At 41.1% G+C, this 16,986-nt stretch overlaps 1 protein-coding gene across 2 annotated transcripts in view; it reads left to right on the top strand.

The window, feature by feature from the left end:
- Positions 1-16,986, top strand: part of gli1 (GLI family zinc finger 1) — a 61,028-nt gene that overhangs the window by 32,693 nt on the left and 11,349 nt on the right. For both annotated transcript variants that reach the window (XM_034691544.1, XM_034691552.1), the window contains one exon: positions 14,154-14,263. In XM_034691544.1, the coding sequence (XP_034547435.1) occupies positions 14,193-14,263 (71 nt within the window). In that variant the 5' untranslated portion in view covers positions 14,154-14,192. The remainder of the gene's footprint in view (positions 1-14,153; positions 14,264-16,986) is intronic.

Here is a 16,986-nt window from a genome sequence, read left to right as displayed (position 1 = left end):
GGAATTTAAGGCTGAGACGCAGTGAAAGGAGCCCCTTCCTCATGCATGAGATAGGATCAGTGTTTACATGCTCCAAAAGAAGACAACTCCTGTGATTACCAAAAATGTTCCTCATTTTTCTGAGAGCCACAGTGTTTAACAGACATTCAGAAGTCTTAATAAGAGTTGATCAGTAGCTTTGAAAATACGAATCATGTTTATTGGACTTCATTATTATGTTTTTCTGGTACGTTATACAATTTAAAGTAAAGTGTCACAGCTTAGGGGACCCTTGCTTATGGTTTTGTTGGAGTTTGACTTTGCTGTTATGGGGACATTTTTTTTCTCACTGGTCAATATTGCTCAATGTTTAATGATCTGACTAACAAACAAGCTCAAGCAAAAGTCCAGGACTGCTCGCCTCCAGACTTTTCATTCAGGCCAGATTCTTCTCTCCATGCCTTTGTTTTTCATGAATGTTGAGTAGTGTGCACAGAACAAGTGATGGAGGACTTGTGTACAAACAACAAGTAGCTCTTTAAAAAGCATCTCAAGAGACGTCGAGTGACACCTCTGAGGTCAGCTTTGGATCTTGTTATTGAGTAACGTGTTGTGCTAACACTTGAAGGAGAAGCAATACGCGACAAATCTGGTGAAGACTTTCTTTGTGTTTGTGGGGTCTGCAACGGCTACAAATTGGAACATCCTGTAAAATGTGTTTTCAACTTAAGAACTTATTTCACAATCAATTTTAATGAGCAACAGTTGAATGAGCTGGAATTCCTCGTGTTTTTCCGATCTTGAGTTTGTGCATCTGTTTGACTGAAAAACCTCAAGATTTAGATATGTGTATGAAGTTTTGTGTGTGTGTGTGTGTGTGTGTGTGCATGTGTGTTTTAAGCTCCCCCTTCAATTCACAACCAGCTGATTAGCTGATTTGTTGCCTTTTAGTTATGTTGATGCCACTTAATTACAGCTCTGGTGGTAACTGAAGACACACACACATCCATACACACAAACACACACACATTCTTTCTCTCTCTCTCTCTCTCTCTCTCTCTCTCTCTCTCTCTCTCTCTCTCTCTCTCTCTCTCTCTCTCTCTCTCTCTCTCTCTCTCTCTCTCATTCTAGCTTGTGTTAATGTTGATTTTGTGACGAGACCTTTTTTTTTGCAGGATAGGTCATTGTTGCTCCCCAAATTCCTCATCCACATTTACCTCTCATTCATTCTCTTCCTTTTTTTTGTTTGGTTGTCTTTTTTTCATGTCTATTTTTTAATCTCTCACTTTTCTGTGTGTGCATCTTTTCATTTCAAGTTATAACACTCTGCTTGGCAGTTCTCACGGCTGCTGCTTTGCACATCAGTCATCAGCACGGCGTCAGTCAGTCCTGGGATCTAAAAGATGTAACTTTGAGTGTGTGTGAATATGCAGTGTCCTAATGTGTGTGTGTGTGTTGTCTGCATTTGTTTAGTTTGTACACTCCTCTGGACAGCCATGACTCGTCTCTTCTTGACAGCATGTGAGCCTGCCGCCCTTTGAGAACCCAGCCAAGTCTTTCATTTGTTCAGGGAAAGTGTGTGTATGCAATTCTGTGTGTTTGTGTAGGTGATTTTGCCCGGGTGTGTGTCTCCGAGTCACATGCTTAGCCCCAAACATCAGCTCAGGGATCCCAGCCAATTAAAAGCCAACACAGGCCTGGATGCCTTGCCCCTACCAACATCTGGGTATTAAACTAAACGTCTGTGATATATTAGTTATGAAGTCAGCAGCTCAGAGGAGGACCACACAGGAGACAAGCACATTTTACTCTAAGTCTCTGAGTGTACGATCCAAATGGATGCTCTGTAATTTGTCCGCTGTGTTGATGAGGTTTGCTCAAGTAAATAGCAGGCAGAATGAAAAAGATTATTCACTTTAAGCCCTACTGTTTTGTCTCAACAAGTGTGTCATCAGATTGCAGCAGTCATCAGCTCCCATGTGATTTATAGTTTGCTGCAGATTCCCACTGGACTGAAACAAATCCCAGCATACTCTCTGCACGTGTTGTTTTGAAGTTTTTTTTGTGCAAATTCTTCTTCCAAAAACACACAAAAGACAGGCATAAAAATGAGCACGCAAGTGGAAGACAGTCAAAACATTTTTCTTTGACACTTAAAGAGTAAAAGGTGGAGAAAAGGGAGTTAAGAAGGAGAGGAGGCAAGGGAAGGGAAAAGATGAGCATGAATGTGATGATAAAAAGCCATATACTACAATGACCCTTATCAAGGGTTACACACAAACATACACAGGCGTGCACGTTAAGTCACACAACAGTCAACAGGTGAGGACGAGTCTTAACATGTTTTCAGCTGCCGGGACAAAAGTAAGTAGTTTTCAAAGAGAAATCCGAGCAGAGTAAGAGAGAAACAACGTCATGATTTGTTTTTAATGTATCACTGTTTCTGACAAAGACCCTGTTCATAAATAAACTCACATTTTCACTTTCACTTTAAGATCTGCTTTTACAGAACTCTGACTTTTTGCTACATTTTTTGCCAGCTAGTGGTCTTTAAACTGTAAAGACCTGCTTTTAAGGGAGAGACAGGTAAGGGATTTTGGGGTTTTAATTGCTCTTGGGTTAGTGTTGTGCTTTGTATTCCTCTAAACTAATCTGGCGGTTTAATCTCACACACCAACTGAAATTCTTTGGCTGGCTTATTTTTCAAAATGCTATCATGCTCTACTACCTGCATGTAAGCAAGCAAATATGACAGATCGTTAAACTGGTATGCAACCATAGTTCAATCAGGAAAGGCACAATTTGAAGATTAAATGTTATTTATTACAAATTAATGAATAATGAAACTTGACAGAAATCTTTGGTGTAAGGACTCTCTGTGGATAATTTCGTGAGCGTAGGATGTGTGAATTTGGCAGCAGAAGAAATCCCCCTAGAGTCCAGACACTGGTGGTGGTGGTTGATGAATTCCAGGAATTGAAGACTTGCAGAGACCAGGTGGAGATGGGGAGGTGGAGGGGTGCGCACCATCAATGCAAGAAGGAACTAGCTGTAGTAAGAGACACATTTAAAAAGACAGCAGAAAGTTGATAGGCTGAGTTATTGAATGACAGCCGCCGCTGATTAACCAATGACAGCTCCGGAGCATGCAGCTGGAAGCGAGTGAGCTATTGAACGACGGTGAGGAGAGTTGAACAACTGTGATTGCTTTTATAGTCTTCCTGTCTGAACTTTCGCTAGAGCTACATATGTTAACCTGCAAGGAGGACTGAAGGCTGGTGGTGCTAGCTCTGCTAACTTTTGTACCACTCAGTAAACTTATTTGACATTGTTTATCCACAGACTGTGTTTTGCTGCGTTTAATAAATTGTGCTTAATTTTGACTATTTATGGAGCAGTTTCTGACCTCTAGACAAGGAAATTAGTCGCTTCATAACATTCCAAGTTACTACATCAAGAAAACCGTGTGTGATGTATTTTTAAGTTTGACCTACACAGACACATGACAAATATATACTGTATTAAAAAAAACAACTTTCAAGAGTCGGACAAATATACACTACCGGTCAAAAGTTTTAGAACACCCCAATTTTTCAAGTTTTTTATTGAAAATTATGCAGTTCAAAGTCTTATTGTGCTTTGAAATGAAAATGTCGAACAAATAAACACTTGAATTTCAAAAATAAATCATGGAATCAATTCATAAACCAAAATGTAATATTGGTCTGTCTCTCTTCCATTGTTAATTGCCTTTTTCTGGCCATTTCTAAAGCAACACACTATTTTCTGGAGTACAGGACTGTTCAAATGATGCGCACGAGGGTATGGTACCACATAGTGTTCCAACACTACTTTTATGCAGACAGAGACGGTTGTAAGTAATCAAGCAAAGTTGGGACACCTGTAAGAATTGGTAGCACCAGCTTTCAAGGCTTGACTAACCTCAATTGCTGCAGAACAGCAACTGATTTCTTGTTCCCTGAAAAAGGGCTTTTCATATAATTCTGAAATGTACATCATTTTTTCTTTCCTTTTTTTTTTTTTTCTTTACCTCTGGCAGTTCACCACTTACCATTGTACCATTTCAAGCTATTTGATGAACTGCTTTGATTTCAATCAAAAAGTGGAAAAATTGGGGTGTTCCAAAAATGTTGACCGGTAGTGTAGATGCAACAATGCAGATGATTTCATAAAGAGAGTAATTGGAAGAAAAGCCTTCCATCAAACATGAGCCTCACTGCACATGATGGCAGAACACTTTGTTATTCTTCCTTCAGATTACCACTGTTCTATCTTATAATAGCAGAAAAAAAGACCTAGTTTCAGCAAATGGATCAAATCCAAAATGTCTGGATTGTAGATGGGATACTCTACAGAATTATTGGGCTAAATGGTTCTATTTTTAGACCTTTATTCTAGTAAGGGGGCCTATTTGCATTTGCATTTTGCCTAATTGACATACATTAAAAAAGAAGGTGGGAGAGGGTGGGGAAGACATGCATTAAAGGGTGGTAAACTTATGACTAATGCATGGAGGACTGTAGCCTCAGTAAAGGGGGCATCTGCTCTACTGACTAAACAGATCAATTTGTGACATTGAAATCTTGGTTACCTTAAATTTGCATTTTGTATACAATAATGATATTCCGAGAGCTGAGGTAGAACAGAATAAATAATTCTGAGAGAATGAGTTGGAATATTTGATCAGATACTAATTTTCAGTGGACTCCATCCAGGATATTTGTTATTTATATAACTTTGTTTGTCTCTCGACAAAACTATATATCTACCTGCCAGTAACAACATTTACAGTATCTCTGTTTCTGGTAGTAACTTCAAATCAACACAATATTATAACCTCTCCCATACTACCATGCATATTTTGTGCTCCGATCTCAAAGACCTCCCTGACTCTGAAACAAAAGCGTACAAATGAAATATTAACAGCCAACAAATTCCTGACGGCTGTCCTCTGATTTAATCTGCTTCAGTGGATTTTATGGTTGTGTTCTCTGTGTTGTATTTCTCCTTGTTTCCCTTCTACGAGAGCCTCTCAGAGCTGTGGTCACTGTGATCGTCTGGTGGCCTGCAGGCCTCATCTGTCGTCGTTTGGAGGGACTGTGCAGCGGTTTCTCCCACACACCGAATACAAACACATAAAAACACATAAAAAAAACACTGCTTCATGTAGCGCTCGCTCTGTCTATGTCTCTCTTTCTGTCTTTCTTTGTCTGTCTCGCTCAAAGCCAAACACATGCGTTCAGAGTCGCCCCCCGCTCACTCTTTCTCTGTCTCCCCCTACATCCTCTGGAGCCCCTGTCTCTCCCTCTCCTCTGTGTCTTTTTCTTCACAAGTTTTCCACCTCTCCTCCCTCACTTCCAGCTGTGTTATACAGCTCAGGAATATAAGTAGCAGCAGGCCGGCTATAAATATCGCCTGCCCACCCAAGACTGTTAGGATTATTATTTTTCTTATAATCACTGCGGTCTTTCTATAAACTCAACAGATTATTATCTGGTTCTTGTTCCCTGGTGTGGCAGCCATCTCCAGTGAATTTCTGAAGAGGACATTTTCCTTTGCTGCTGATTGACTGGAGTAGATTTACAAGGCCTTGATTTTATACTTTTACTGCCATGCTAACAGCGTAGACAAGCAGTGAAGAGTGGAGTGGACGAAAACTAGGAGGGAAATGACTCAGCACTACACAGAGGATAGGAAGAAAAGAGCAACAAAGGTGACGTTAAGGAGTGCTGCTAAAGGTGAAGAGGAGTTCTTAGCCTAATTTACATTGACAAAGCTCCCCCCCTTTTTTTAAATGGGGGTTGGGCTCCTAGTTGTTTATAGATGGAGCATTTCTGCCTCAGTCTACAGCTGGAAGCCAGCTGTGTGAATCAACCTCTCCTCATCTGCTTTATCCATCCATCCTTCTCTCCTTCTTTTTTTTCACTCCCCCTGTTTCCTCCATTTCCCAGCCTTACAAGGAGTTCAAAGAAATAGTTGTGGTTTGGGGCATTACCTACCTGATACACAAACATGTAGAAGTAGCAGAAGCAGAAGAGGGGAGGACAAGACAAGAGCTTGGTGTAACTTGGTAGACAGAGAGGAGAGGAAGGTGTGTGGGGGGAGGAAAAGAGGTAGAGAGAGAAAGGAGAGGAGCGGGGAACAGGAAACCACAGGTATGTGCAGGATGGCGGGTGGGTGGCCTAGAAAGAGGACATAGAAAAAGTGGGATTGTGGGGGAGTGCAAGAACAGCTAGGTGAGGCAGCGGGGAGGCCTAAGAGGAAACCCTCTCAAATATGTTGGTGACACTAAGTCAGTCCTCCTGATAGAGTTGTTGGTTGAAATCCCTGGAAACCATCTTTGAGGATCTGCTCAGTGACCAGAATGCAAAACTGTGCTTGTGCAGGCAAATGAAAACAAGAAGAGGTGAACCACTCCTAATCCTAAACTAAACACTATCAAGACACTGACTGATCAAGCCAATAGTTACACAAGTGGTAAAACAGTAATCATGACTGTGCACTAAAGGCACTGTGTTGCTGTACAAGCAGCTTGAGTCAATTATGGTTCTTTTAGCATCAAACTCAGTATTTTGCTTTTTTTCCACCCCTTTTAATTCAGAAGATAAGAACATGACTTTAAATTTGTCTAAACTTAAAAGAGTTCAGTGAAGGTATATGAGGTCCTGTTCTGTACTCTATTTGCAGTGCTCTCCTCAACTGTGCTTGATATAGCTCAGCTCTCGCTTCTCCTGTTTGTAGTCGTTTTAAGCCGCAGTGCTCGATCCCTCTAGTGCCCTGATGTCTGTCATCAGTCACTCAGGCTGTGTAGCAACAAGGGATCAACGTTTCATTCTGCCATTTTGACAAGGTGAGAACCCCAGCAGTGAGACATCAGCACTACCACAGCTTCCACAGCCCCATAGTTTACAGTACAGGGATACACGAGGTGTGATTCAGGGGGTAGAAAAATCTGGTCTATGGTAAAGACTTTATTAGGTCTGGTCTATATTCCTGCGTTGAATCTATGCCATAGCATACATGGTAGCGCTGTTCCTATGCAGAAGCCTACGCACATATCCTGACGTGCACCTCCAAAAATTTTTAACTAGGCATCAAAATGGCACACACTGCAAGCCCAGTGATTGGTCCACTTGGTAGCATTGTATTTCCTGCATTTCCAATATTTCCAATATGGCCGTCCATCGGTTGTACAGCAGCTGTACATTCCATCTCCATTGACTTTTCCTCTCTTTTCTCCTTTGCAATAATTCCAGTATGATCAACACTGACATAATACGCTTGTATAATATGCTTGGAGTCGCCATAGTTCCTTGTGCATAAATTTGCAGAGAACATATTTGGACAAAAAAATGGTGGATAAGACCAACATGCCAACTAGTGTTTAGACGGAGTATTCAAGAGCTACATGGACACTTTGACGCACAAGTATGTAGTGCTGACGACAGCATCAGCCACTACAGCATAGCCAAGGCATAGAGTCAATGCAGAAGTATAAAGCAGGATTCAAACCGAACTGAAACACTTTCAAAAAATTTGTTTAGGGATTCAAGGCTGCCCAACATAACAGACAACAAAGCCAAAAGATGAGATTACAGTCCACACTCTTTCAGCACAATCGCAAAAAGTATCTTTGTCATGAGTTAAAGATTTAAGGACAGTCGCACACTGCAAAATTTACATTTCAGCATAACTGTTAGAGGGCACGGTGTAAAAACCACAAAAATGAAAATAAAAATAATTTAAAAAGTATAATTGTTAGATGAAAAAATTCTACGTCAATACCCATGCCTCTACTGTTATGCTTTCGTCAGGACACTTCCTATTTAATCTGTTTTTGATAGAAAATTGTTAAATACATTTTGCAGTGACTGCATACTGTGAGCACTGTACTCATAGAAAACACACACCTTTTGTCAGGGATCCTTTTAGTGGCAGTGGGTCATGATCAAAACATTTCTTTTTCCATAAAATGTATGCTAACAGTTTGCCAGAATTCAATACTTTTTCTGTGCACTTGCATTTTCTAATGCACCTGTTCAAGTTCCTTTTACTCTATATTGCAGTTTCTCCTTTGTTTTTCCTGGACTCCTGAACTTTCCTTCTTGTCCCATATGTAAGCAATTGATGTCTGTCAGTATTACATAGAAAACAAGCTGTACAAGATGAGTAGTAGGAACATTTTCAGAAAGTTGCCTGGGTAAAATAAATGCAGAGAATAAAAGGTTGGATGGCATTTTTAAAGGCATATGGAAGTGTATGAAAAGGTAAAGCTTTCTTAGATATATTATAAAGTATTTTCTTGGAGTTGACAATTCAGGCAACACAACTTTGTAATTCTTAGAATGATTAATTTAAGAAGCATCATCACTGTGGCTCTAAATACAATTGTACTGTATGATTTCCCAGTAAGGGCTAATACCTGCTTCACAATTATGCTAACTTTGGTTCACCACCTTTGAAATGTCATTTGGGGCTTAAAAGGAATTAAAGCCAGTTAAATAAAACTCAAAGTAACTGTTCAAGTAGATATGACATTAATCTTCCCTGCAGCAGGTCAGTGAGTAGGGCTTATTGTACATTACAGTGATGTCTCCAGCCCTGTGGCCTTTTGTTGGTCACACCATCGGCCCCCATCACATTACAGCAGCTGTGAGGAATTCTCTGAGTCTGGGTAAAAGGGGTAAAAAACACAGGGAACGGTGGGTGGGGGCAGAAAACATGGAGGGAGTAGAGTCTGTGTTGGGTGGAGGGGTTACAAAAACAAAGCCAGAATTTAAAAACAAAGTTTACCACTGAAGGAAAACAACGGGGCTAGAAAAAAGTTGGTGGGTTAGGAGGGAGAGCAAGAAAAGAGGAAAAAAATGAAAAACAAAATGAGGCAGAATCTGGACTGTGGTTGGCTTAGGGCCCGGGGCCCCGCCTTCATTCCCCCCGCCCTCTCTCGCTCTCTCGGTCTCCAGCCCTAACACAACAGAATCCCCCACAAGCCCAGCCACATCAGGAACGGCTGGCTACATTATAGCTGCCATTATCGTCTCTCAAGTCATAACAGCCAGAGAACACCCACCTCGACTGCAGCTCCGCCAGGAGGGGGAGGGGCGAGGGAGAGGTCGCAAGAGCAGGAATGAGCCGGGAGAGAGGGAATAAGGGAGAGGGTGGAGGCAGCGGGGGAGAGGAGGGAGAGAGAAAGAGTAGAAGACAGCCTGAGATAGAGATTTAGAGCAAAGGAAAAGGCAGGATGGGAGAAGGAAAGAAGGGAATGAGGGCCAAGGTGGGGGGATAAAGGGTGTTTACACGGCAGCACATACTCCTAAGTTGTGTTAGGTTTATTTGGGCTGTTTTATGTTGTCTAAGTAATAGATTATCCAGCAAAAGAGAGCAAACACTGACATTCCCATCAGAGAGTAGAGAAGAAATGAGGTTAAGAGGAGAGGGATTGTCATTAAATGCCTCTTCTATATTGGCAGGGGAGGGAGCAGGGGGGATATGTGTGAGCCCCAGTTTAGTGTTACACCCATGAGGTGGAGGAGTGTAGAAGTTGAGTGGAGCAGGGCCGAATTAGTCCCTTTGTCTGACACGGCCAGTGACCTGTGGAAATGTCTGTCCTCTTGGGACACTTGCTCAGAGGGTGGAGGAGTGATGCTTTATGGGAATGTCACAAATGGCCAAATGGTAAAAGACTAAACATAGTTCCTCTTTGTACACCACAAATACAAACTATCACCTGAGAACTTCAGGTTGAGGATAATTGCAAAGTGAAGAGCCATTAGGAAAACGGCACCCTGACAGAATCAAAGACCTGCAACAAGTTGGCTATTACTCTACCCTCTCATTTATATTCTAATTAAGGCCAAGTCAAGAGCCTGTTAGCTTATCCAAAGGGAGCTGATTAAACTTTTTTCCTGAACAGCCTCTTATGGAGACACAACTACAAAAAAATGCAGAGGCAGAAAGAAAATACTGTGCAATCTGAATCTTTTTGCCATAGTATTATGTAAAATAGTGAATACTGACTTTTGCCAACACAAGGAAGAGGAAAGTGCTGGTTATATCGGACCCAGTAAGGCTGTAGCAACAAAACTGCTGAGTGTGTTGAATTAAGTAATGGAGCATTTTATTGCTTGAATCCAAAATTTAATATGTAAGAGGAAGAATATGTATCATCTGCTGATGTAATTAGTGTCAGCTTTAGCGCAATGGAGAGTCTTTCCAGAGAAGTGGTCTGGTTCCTGACTGTATATGAGTAATGGTCCATTAGAGAGACAAAACCTTTTTTTATGTATTGGGGTAAGCTGTGTTAGTTTGGTGAGTAAGTAGGTGAGCCAGAGTGGAAATCTATTACGTCCTCGGGTTTGTTTTAAAATATACGATAAATGAGTCAATCGTGAAGCAGGGACTTCAAAAAGATCTTCTGAGTTTTTCTAGCTGGAAAAACAGAACAGTCACTTTGAGCTATGCTTCACTGGTGATACTGAAAAGGTCACTTTCAGGATGCATGTCGAGATGTCTGGCTTTTAGGTGTGGCTTAATGGTATGGGTTGTTGATGTTGCAGGACGGTGAACATGGACTGTTTAAATGGAGAGGTTTGGGGTTTTGAAAGTGGCTGGACATCCTGTCCTCATCCTCAGCTCACTGGTTGCTGCCCTGCTCTCTGTGCCGCAGTTGAGTTGTTTAGTTAGTCATTTGATTTATGGCCTTGGGGTTTTTAATATGCCTCTGCCCCATCCCTCGAAAACCCAGCACCACAAAATTACACAAGGGAGCAAACTCCCTGAGAGTTTCTCACAAAATATTGACCTAAAATAGTAGAATGCCACGACACCTGTGTCAGCACCGTGCCCATATAGATTCATACATCTAAATGAGTGTTTACAATTGTAATACAGAAATAGACATGTCCGCCAAAACATGTGCATGTATATAAGGGCATTTACCTGCATAATTTTAAATCAACATTTTTTAAAGTACAAATATAATTACTTGCTGTTTTTTTCTTACCTAAAAGTTATCAGGAAAACCAAAACTAATAAAAAAATAAGCAGCATAAATCCAGCAATAATTATAAGGAGGGGTTGTTTTAAATTGTAGATGGGTAAGAACATTGAGATAGCAGTATCGACACATTATGATGGTGTCATTTTCGCTCATACAATTTTTCAGGCTGTATATGATTTTGAAAGTGCAAAGATCTGTCAAAAACATATTTATTAAAAGCTTTTTATTTGTATACGTATATTAACATGTTGGTTTGTTTATCCAAATACCTTTTGCAAGAAACAATTTAGCTGCATAGATGGTGGCAATGTTTTTTATCAACAGAATTACCTACATTTTCGTACAGCATCAAAGTCATAGGGATTTGTAGTTCATAAGGAGCCTGCAAAAAGTAGGACTGGACATCACACTGGAATTACTTCCTGATGTTAAGGCTACAAAGGGACTACAATTCGGACTAGCCAAAGATGACATGTGGTTGTGCCTATAAGCTAATATAATGGTGATAAAAACTAATGAAATAGCTAATATAGAGATACATCAATATGAAACATTCCAAATGAATGCAGATGTCGTCTGTGAACATTTGCTGTGCAAGTTTACTTTATAAATGTAGAATCTATAAGTCCTGGATGCCAGGACTAAGTCAACATTAATTCTGTTGACTTATTCTACATTTGCACTTACTTACAGTAATCCACTGCTTTAGCTATGTACCACATTAAGTTAATTACACAACACACTTTTGAGTGTGTGTGCATGGAGCCTCAATACCATTCGCTGGCTTGCTCCCCAGAGAAACACTTGCAAACACATTTTTTCCAAAAATTTCCAGCTTGCGTATGCTCAGGTGGTCTCATAAATTATTCACTCTTACTCTGAGATCTACCTGCATTTACAATGTCAAACACTCTCCCCTCTCCCTCTCATGCTGATTAACACACACACACACACACACACACACACACACACACACACACACACACACACACACACACACACACACACACACACACACTCACACTCACACTCACGCCCACTGCACAGCAAATACACTTGTCTCCAAAACTCCATTCTCATACACACCTGCCTCTGGGCTTACACAGAACAAACTGTGATGGTATATTCAGTCACACACACACACACACACACACACACACACACACACACACACACACACACACACACACACACACACACAGTCTCTGTAGACATGGTGGCCACTGGATTATTAAACTACCCCCTGGTGAGACTGACAGGTGTGTCAGTGTGTGTGTATGTGTGTGTGTGTCTGGCGACCCCCTTCTTGGTATTTATTAGTTTTGGACAGCTGAGGCGCTCAGCGAGATCTCTATTTAGCACTTCCGGCTAATTATCATACACACATCTGAGGCCGGCGCTGACTATGTGCAATTAGCCCCTGGACCGCCCACATCATTTAGCTTCTCGCTAACTTTGCGTATGAAATCCCCCTGGTGGCTTATGGGCTTAAATAGGTCCCTGCTGCCCTTTTAACACTTGTGCTACTACATAACATGCCTGGCAACCTGTCACACTCAAACCACAGGGCTTTCATCTGCAGGGGACAGGAGGGTGACCAGTCCGGGTTTAAACACTTGTCACATAAAAGGCAGCAATGTGATATTTATATTTCATATAGATTGTCAAGATTAAGTGCAGAGTTAAACAATTTGGTGTAAGGCAGATTAGTAAACTTTAAATCAATGTTTGTATGCGCATCTTTAAAATATACTAATTAAAAGGGGGGACTAATTTTGGAACACCTGGTCTATTATGACAGTAAGTCAGGTGGGGTGTTTTTATGTCGGGTATAACATCACTATGAGGTTTGACGTGAACTAAGCATTAAAGAATGCACATGAGCTGTTAGTTGACATGACACATGATAAAAACTTACCAACACATGTTTGGCTCATCTCCATGTGTGGTTACTATATCATCAGCTTGTAGGGTAATTTTTTGGTCCTAATTATCCATGTAACCATGTAAGTCCCATCTATTAGTACCTGCACTGATGTGGTTGGATGTAATGAGCAGGTGCTGGTTCCCAAGACCTCTCAGCTAAAATTACCTCACTCATGTGCTCCTACTGAAAGACACTATCCCAAAATGAGTTTTACACAAAAGGCTGCTTTGTTCCAACTATCATTGTCCTTTATTTGTGCTGCTAGCAACCTGTTGTCTTTAAAGCTTTATGGCTAAACCCAGACTTTCTTCTGCTGTATGTCTCTTCTGTGTTGAGTGCTACTTTTCGGGAAGGGGAGGTGTGGCAGGTTTTCAGTGTCTGTCATCGGTGTTTGAGGTGCTAGACTCTGTTTAGAGAAGAGAGATTAGAGTCAAGCGGACTGTTTGTGTCACAGGGTTTTTGTTTAATCTGTAGTGTGTGTCAAAGCACATCAGGACCGCTTCATAACCCGCTTTTTTAAAAGTCTTTGTATACATACATGTACTTGTCCTAATCACAAAGTCAAGTTATCCTGGCCTTTATGAAAACATTTATGTTGACTTTAAGTAATCATATTAACTTATGGAAGTTCATCTAAATACAGCCTATGATGATATTTCATTGCACTGCAGAAGAGTTTATTTGTGTTTGATGTTTTGGCTGTTACTTTTAAGTGCCCGTACTGTGAAAAAGAGCAGAAGTAATTATATTAATCTCTTTCTATGCTACTTCAAGTGCAGGGAAGGTTATATTTTTAGGAGGGTTTTAGATTTGAAACCCTTATTAACATCTTAAGTTAAGAAAAAGAAAAAAAATTGGGATTCACTTATCAACATACTGTTGTTCTACAACTAACACTTTTATATTACACAATACAATTTTTACATTGTATCCAATTAAATCTTTTTCTTTTTTATATTTCTACCTGAACATAAGTAATGGATTTGTACAAGCATTGTTTAAAATAAGTATGACTCAGCCTTCTCACAGAGCTTATTTTTCCCATAAACTGTTTAGCTTGGTTAGGTTTTGTCTGTTATTATCATCCTACATATTCTTCTTTCCCACTCAACCACAATTGTTTTTGTCTATTTGCCTTTTCTTTCTGGTTTACTTTAGTTTCATTTGGTTGGGTTTGTTTAGTTGTCCTCTGTTCACCCTAACCGTGTCCCCGTCTTTTTGTGTCAGGTCCAGGGTGTAAGGGGAGCAGCAGGCCTCAGAGCTCCAATGCCAGTGGACATGCAGCCACACCAGGGGCTGTATCACTATGAGACCTCCCCCAGCCAGCCCTCCAGAGGGTAAGACAGCAGCAAGCATATGCCAATGCCTTGTTTATCATTGCTCAGTGGCTGCAATTTGAACTCTACTAGTTTTAATGCATTCTATATATGTATGTTTGTATGTATACACACACACGCTCCTGTCAGTGGGTGGGATATGTTAATATTTTGTGTTCAAAATTGATGTGTTGGAAGCAAGAAAAATGGGCAAGGGTAAGGATGTGAGCTACTTTGACGAGGACCAAATTCTGAAGGCTAGATAACTGAGTCAGAACATCTCCGAAACTACAGCTCTTGTGGGGTATTCCCAGTTTGCAGTGCAAATTGGTCTAAAAAAGGAGAATTGATGAACCAGCAACAGGTTCATGGGTGGCCAAGACTGCTCCTGCTGAAAGGAGGCTGGCCTGTGTGGTCGGATCCAATAGAAGATCTACTGGAGCTTAAACTGCTGATAAAGTTAATGCTGGTTCTGATAGAAAGATGTAAGAACACAGAACACCACAGATTGCTGCGCATAGGGCTGTGAAGCAACAGACCAGTCACTGTGCTTATGCTGACTTCCTGTCCATCAACAAAAGTGCCTACAATAGGCCCGTAACCATCAGAACTGGACTACAGAGCAATGGAAGAAGGTGGCCTGGAGGAGCATTGTTTGGGTCTCCAAATTCCCCAGATCTCAATCCAATTGAGCATCTTTGCGATGTGCTGGACAGCCAAGTCTGATCCGTGGAGACCCCACCTCTCAACATACAGGACTTAAAGGATCTGCTGCTGACATCTTGCTGCTAGATAAAGCGCACCTTCAGAGGTCTAGTGGAGTCCACGTCAGGGCAGATTTAGTCTCAACCTGACGAGAGCGGGGCCCATGCATATTAGGCCATAGAGTAAGATGAGAAGACTGGTTGCATTCTGATGTCTGAATGCTCAGTACAACAAAGGAGTGGAGTCTTTGAAGTTCACTTACTTTGCTGCCAAATTAAACCAGAGCTGGAGTTTTGAGGCCAAAAAAATTGATATTGATGTTTAGAGATTCGGAGCCTTTTGACTAAAACACACATCTGATAAATATCTCTCCAATAATGGCAAAGAATGTGTGTCCAAGATATTATACATATTTAAAAGTTTTATACTGCTATATTGAGGACCAACTTTCAAACTGAAACTGTTTTAGGTTATGTCACACATTTTTGCCATATCTGTGCCGTAAAACTTTTTTTTTCATCCACCACCTTACACTAAATGACAACAACTTTATACCTGTGATTGCTGAAAGCTTTAAATATAAGGGGCCAGCCATACATGGAGTTTTCTCTTGACGAACTACAGTTCATCCATCCTCAGCCCTTCAATTGCGTAGGATGACAGATCGGTTGGGAGCATATGCTCTCGTGTCTATAAAGACCCCAAAACCTTGCACCAAAACAAGAGTTTAAGTAGCTGAGCACAATCACTTCCCCTGGATTTACTGATGTCTTTGTTTGTTCTTTATGATTTTTGTTATGTAAGTTCATTTATAAAGTTTTAAGAGGAATATTCTTAAACCTCTTCATAATATTTTTGTGTTTCTTCTTCACTTTTTAGAGGGCAAAAATGGATATCACCCGAATCAAGCATTGACTTTTTGAATTGAACTTGTCTGTTTAATTTTGCAGAATTACAACCAAAGTTATCTTTCTCATTTCAAACTTTGATGAGACACTATTTTATCAACAAACAACTTACAATGACTGCAGTCTATCACAAGAAAGCAGGCACGATACTCATCTTAGAGCCTCATAAACTTTTACCCTATTTTAAAACACACAAATATTCAGAGGTTACAGAAGCTCAGGTCTCGCTGCAATTGTTACGGACACAGCGCTAGCCCAGCCCCTCACTCCTCCCCCTCTCCCTCCTCCCTTTCTCATGCCACCCAGGTTGCGGGTGGACTCGGCCTCTCTCTGACAGCTGCTAATTACAGGCTGACCAGGCCCCGCTGCGCTCTGCATGACTGCCTCGCGCCCCGCTCAGGTTACCCAGAGCGAGGGAGAAACAGAGAGAGATGGAGAGAAAGGTGGCTGGACAGAACAGAGAAAGACAGAGGAGCAGAAGGAGGTGGAGGTGGAGGAGGAGGAGGAAGAGGAAGAGAAGATAGAAAGTGACAGAAAAGACAGAGGGAGAAAGGGAGAACAGAAGGGATGAATGGGAAAAGAGAAGGGGAGAAAGGGGTGAGAATGGGAGGGAGGTGTAGATTTGGGGGGAACCAGCACTGTGGATTAGAGGGGACAGATTAAGCTCCTGTGTGGAATACACGTTGTGGTGAAAGAATTAAAGAACTGAAAGGACGACTTAGGAGATGGTGGGTAGATGAAGTCTGCCCCTTTAGGAGAGGAGCAGGAGGGACAAGGGGAAAGAGAAAAAGAAGAGCAGAGACAGATTTTGAACTAACCAGTGAGACTGGAGAAAGGTCAGAGAAAACATTGAAATTCATGAGGAGGCTGGAAAGTTCCAATGAAGCTTCTCCTCTTTTGCTTGGTGGGGGAAAACCCAGATGAGTAAGTTTCCAAAGTGTAGAATGAGATAAGGACTATACCCCATCTAGTGGAGAGAACAAGACATCACAAGATATGAAAGCAGGATTGACCTTTTTGGTTTCTTTTTCTCCTCTCAGGCTCAGCTGTAAACTGCCTTAAAAAAACAACCCAGTATTGCTTTTTCCTTAATTGAAGATTTTCAAACCCAAGAAACAAAACACAAACTAT

This window comes from Notolabrus celidotus, chromosome 1 (genome assembly GCF_009762535.1).
Source record: "Notolabrus celidotus isolate fNotCel1 chromosome 1, fNotCel1.pri, whole genome shotgun sequence".
Lineage (NCBI taxonomy): Eukaryota > Metazoa > Chordata > Actinopteri > Labriformes > Labridae > Notolabrus > Notolabrus celidotus.
Note: the sequence above shows the minus strand (reverse complement) of the source record. Positions and strands in the feature narration are given on the sequence as shown.